Here is a 5,163-nt window from a genome sequence, read left to right as displayed (position 1 = left end):
TCTAGAGGGGTCGACCCAGTTGTACAAGACTACAAGTCACCTTGCACTTAACAAATAAAAATCCACTTTCATCTTATATGTTAGGGCTTAGGTAGCTAGACATGTTGATTTGGTAAGTTTTGGTCGTCACGCCCATCGTGTATGAAATAATAGAAGTTTTTTTGTGGGGGAGTCGGGGAAAATTATAATTTCAGGCAGATGACGAGATTAAAATTGAAGAGCGGGACCAAAAAAGATGTCGAGGCGTATGGGGTTCTTATATTCTTGTATACGGAGGTTTTGGTTTATGGCTGACCAACAGGTGGAGAGCAGTACGCAAAACTGAAGACAGAGTTCGAGCTCTTCTGGCTCTGCTGAAGTTGTAGAGAGATCAGTAAAATATGGTTCGTCGAAACCCAAGCCGCCATCTGTTGATAAAGCTAACCAATAGTCGGTGAATATTCTTCTGGAAACTTATGTTTTGCAGTTCATGTTCAGCGAAACAAAAGATTCTGGTACACTTTCACTCACTCGTTGTTAGATCATATGAGCTACATTCCAATGGTATTAGCTATTCAAGTAACGCATCTTACACATTGGAAAACATTGTTTCTGGCCTCTTTTGTTTGCGGTTGAATCCAAAACGAGAACTTTTGCTTTTGCCTTCGTCTTATGATGAATATAAATTTCATTTTTATGCTGAGCGCTGCTGGATATGGTGGTTTGTAAGTTATTAGACTTAGCTGACAATCAAAGTTTGAGAACAAATTGTGGAAGTGGAAGTGTATGAGGTATAAAGATAAAACTGGATTTTTCCATTTACATTATTCTTGTAATGACTGTTTAATAACATTTACATGTCTAAGAGAACAAAAAACATGATCTTTCTAAACACACTCTTGAGTCTTCACTCTAGTGCAGTTCCCTTCTTATCTACCCTGACTCCAGGTAATGGTGACTTGATTGTCGGAAGTAGTGGCGTTCGAGCTACTGTAACTCCGGCCAGCCCCCACATCTCTCCCGGCGAAGAAACCTGGTTGTTTGGGCACAGGCAATTCAACCTGGTTAACAAGCATGAAAACCACCTCCGACATGCTTGGCCTATCTTCCTGGCATGTCTGGACGCACAATAGCCCTACTTGGATGGATCGTAGGGCTTCGGACAAGTCGAACAAACCTCCTAGACACGGATCCACTAGATCGCATGACCTTCCTTCTTTGGATAGAGTCCACGCCTGCATGTTAATAACCACACATTTCACTTATAACCGATAGAAATCCATATGGTTCCATTCTAAAACCAATTGGTGATAAGAGGAGATGCTTATGAGACTTATATAGTGGTTTCAGTTTTCTCTTTACGCCAATATAAAATTTGCGAACGATAACTGCTTCACTTGGCTCAAGAGTGCTAATTATACTTACATATCCCAGAAGGTTTAGGCTGTTTTGGTTTTGTTCGTGGCAGAATCCTCTGTTTCTTTTTCCACTCACAATTTCTAGCACCAGAACACCGAAGCTGAACACGTCGGATTTGATTGAGAACATCCCGTCTATTGCATATTCCGGTGACATGTATCCACTGCACCGCCGGATTAGCAAAGTCACAATTAATACATTCAATACGTACAAATCAAAGTATGTATTTCTTACTATGTTCCAACAACTCTACGTGTCTGAGCTTGAGTCTCGTTCCCTCCGAAACTCCTGGCCAGCCCAAAGTCGGATATCTTGGGGTTCATCTCGGTATCCAGCAGTATGTTGCTGGCTTTGAGGTCGCGATGGATGATTCTCAGCCTCGAATCCTGATGAAGATATAGTAGTCCCTTGGCAATTCCAGTTATGATATTGAATCTTTTTCTCCAATCAAGAGACATGCTTTTTGTTTCATCTGTCAAAAACATATTGCTTATCACTACATTACTTTTATCTTCTACTTTGATATATGTATGGCCAATTTCTACTTGACCAGAAAGGGCTTACCAAATAAGATAAAATCAAGACTATTGTTAGGCATGTATTCATAGATCAACATGCTCTCTTCTCCCTCCGCGCAACATCCTAACATCCTCACCAAATTCCGATGCTGAAGTTTAGCTATCAAGATCACTTCGTTCTTCAACTCATCCACTCCCTGTTTCGAGGTTTTGGACAAGCGCTTCACTGCAATTTCCTGTCCGTTTTCAAGAACACCCTTGTAAACAGGTCCGAATCCACCTTCCCCAAGCTTGTTGTCTGTTGAAAAGTTGTCTGTAGCTTTCAAGATTAATGATAAGTTGAAGAATGGAAGATCTGCATCATGGCCTAAGCTTCCACTAAATTTCCCTGCAAAATGATAATTCTTTTCATTTTCTCTCCCCATTACTATTGATCACAATATTCATACCTTCATTATAAGGATTTGCATCCTTCTTTCTCTTCCAACCACACAAGAAAATTAGGCCAAGGCAGAGAAGAACCGCAGCCACCGCCATCGATGCAAGACTGGCTATGAGTTTCACCTGTTTAGGATGTGCATCTTTTCCTATCCAAACATAACACATATTATCATAAGGCCTCATTCCAACAGCGCGTGCGTATTTGCGTATTTTCTAATTCTCCGATATGTGATGGTTTGAATTCGTGATATAAATTGTTACCTAAGTCAGCAGAAGCAATTCTGATGTAGAGCTCATCTCCACCAACAGGCATAGTCCTGACATCAAGCAACTCCCCATAGTAAAACAAACACCCACTCGTCTCCTCCCGAATATCCAACTGCTTGTACGCCGTGCACGAGCACTTTTTCAAGCACTCGGTCTCGCAATCCGCTGGCAGCATTTTCCGCTCATCAAATGTGGTGTTCCGCGCGTCCGGAAGCTTAATTCCGGAGTACTTCAAGAACACATCTCCCCGACACGCCAACGCAGTCCTCGCCACGCACCCTACCGACAAATTCCCTTCATCCCTATGAACAAACCTATGCATACACCGGCACATGGGAGAGTCTCCAGCTGTGCACACGCCGTACGCGCCACACGCGTTGTACGTGTCGCACGCATCTGCCTCCAGATTATGCGTCGTCCACGTCTTGATCTCGTCGCTCCATATCCACCGCACCCCTACGCCGTCCAGGCTCAGCGTGAGACGAGCGATGACCGACTTTTCCACGTTGTCTTCTCCGTACTTGACCTCGTCCCTGTTCATCCTCAACGTCGGATTGTTCCTCGTCCCGGGGGAGCCGCTGAAACGGACCCCGTTCCACGGCCCTAGCCTGAACTTGACAGTTTTACCCCTCCTCACTACTATCTGCGGATAGCCAGTCGGGTCCAGATGGGCAGTGAACTCACCTGGACCCGGGTCGTCATGGGCCCGCCACGACGACAAGTAGGTCTCGACACGCTTGTCGAGATCCCACCCTAAGCTGATCATCCCAGGCAGATACGTGTCGGTGGGATGATCAAAGCTTTGCCACAGGAAAGCTGTATCAGGTACGTCGTTGTCGACATCTTTCACCACCAGATTCCCCGAGTCTAATAACTCTACAGATGGAGTTTTCACTTTCCTCGTTGTAGAGGATGACGACGACCAAACGGTGCCGTTTGTTTCATTTCGAAGCAGTAAAATTCCTGACTCCGTCACTGTTAACGAGCCGGATTTTGTCGGCAACGGGGCTTCTCTGTTGGCGACCCAGACGTATGTGTTGGGTTTAATGTTGTTGTAATATATGCCAAGGTATCGATTTGTGGAGCTGCCGAGGCTGAAGAATCCGAGTGCGAACATGCCGCCGGAGGAAACAAGTGTTTCTCCATCTCTGATGCCGAAAGAATGAGTTGCAGCATAAATTGTATGGATTATGAGAGAGGAGATTAGTAAAGAGGCGAATTTATCACGATGCTCAATCATGCTTGGCTCCTTGCTGTTGTTTTTTTCACTCCTATCTATTTTTTTTCATTTCTCTTATTCTGAAAGATAGTCACAGTAGATAGTCATATGATGTTATTGGAAGGACCACTAATTAATCATTACGTACTTGTATATAGCATTACAATAAATGACTGGGTCCTTTGATGCAGTATAGTATGACAATGAATAAAATGGTGCTTGAAAAAAGAATACTCGCTCTAGGGATGCCAATCGGGTCGGCTCAGCGGGTTTCGAGCCAACCGTACTCGGGCTGCGGGTCAATCGGTTTGCTGGCTAATCGATTGTATTTTTTTCGGGTTTCTATCCTAACCTAAAAGCTCGGGTTTCGGGCTAGCCTAACGGGTTAATCGAGTTGCTACCGATAAAATTAACGTGCGACCAGTTCAATAAATAATAATGAAAAGTAGTTATATTTGTAAAATGCAAAAACGAATTTGGTCCAAAACATTCACTTTTTGAAAAACAAATCAATAACAAATAAAAATATCGCCGAAGTAGTCTTTTTTTTAACGGTTCCGTCAGAAAACTAACGGTCAACGGTAATTATACAGAGGCATGATCGTTAGTTTATTGACGGAATCGCCAAAAAAAGACCACTCCGACAAGAATTTTATTTGTTATGAACCTGTTTTTCAAAAAAGTGAATGTTTTGCACCAAATTCGTTCGTTGGTCATATGTTTAGGACCAATATTGACCTTTACTCAACATAAAATTATGATAAATTTGAAATATATGCTTAAACTCATACATGTACATGATCAAATACTAATATTTGAGATTTGTACAAAATGAAAACATAAATATATTTCGAGAAATTTTACAGCATGTTTTAGAAATTTTAATAGTACTCCCTCTGTCCCATTAAAAATGAAACGTTTTCCTTTTTGGATTGTCCCATTAAAAATGAAACGTTTCCTAAAATGGAAATATCTCTATCTACTTTTTCATCTCTCTTACTTTACTCTCTCTTCATTAACTCACAAAACAACACTACATAAAAATCTGTGTCGATTCCCAAATGTTGCATATTTAATGGGACGGAGGGAGTACTATTTTTTAGTGAATTTGAAGTTTCTAATTTATATATATATTATTATATTAATAAAAAAGTTAAATATAGTTAGTATATTTAATATAAAATTAAAAATTATTTTTCAGTTATCTATATTATAAAAACAATCAATGAAGTTTTGAATTAGGAGTCAAACAAATAGAACAATAGAAATTTTATCGGGTTTTCAGGCCAGCCCATCAGATTTTCGGGTCTGATCCTCGGG

At 41.4% G+C, this 5,163-nt stretch overlaps 1 protein-coding gene across 1 annotated transcript; it reads right to left on the bottom strand.

Moving 5' to 3' along the window:
• Nucleotides 1-773: 773 nt before the first annotated feature.
• Nucleotides 774-3,939, bottom strand: LOC121805456 (G-type lectin S-receptor-like serine/threonine-protein kinase At4g27290). Its single transcript, XM_042205305.1, has 6 exons — nucleotides 2,619-3,939; nucleotides 2,366-2,503; nucleotides 1,963-2,304; nucleotides 1,633-1,870; nucleotides 1,405-1,561; nucleotides 774-1,214 (listed from the first exon to the last, which is right to left on the bottom strand). The coding sequence occupies exons 1-6, from the start codon at nucleotides 3,862-3,864 to the stop codon at nucleotides 909-911; spliced, it is 2,427 nt and encodes an 808-aa protein (XP_042061239.1). The 5' UTR covers nucleotides 3,865-3,939; the 3' UTR covers nucleotides 774-908.
• Between the last annotated feature and the right edge of the window lie 1,224 nt (nucleotides 3,940-5,163).

The sequence above is a fragment of the Salvia splendens genome, chromosome 5, assembly GCF_004379255.2.
Source record: "Salvia splendens isolate huo1 chromosome 5, SspV2, whole genome shotgun sequence".
Taxonomy (NCBI): domain Eukaryota; kingdom Viridiplantae; phylum Streptophyta; class Magnoliopsida; order Lamiales; family Lamiaceae; genus Salvia; species Salvia splendens.
The sequence above is the reverse complement of the archived record's forward strand: the minus strand, read 5'-3'. Positions and strand labels throughout refer to the sequence as shown.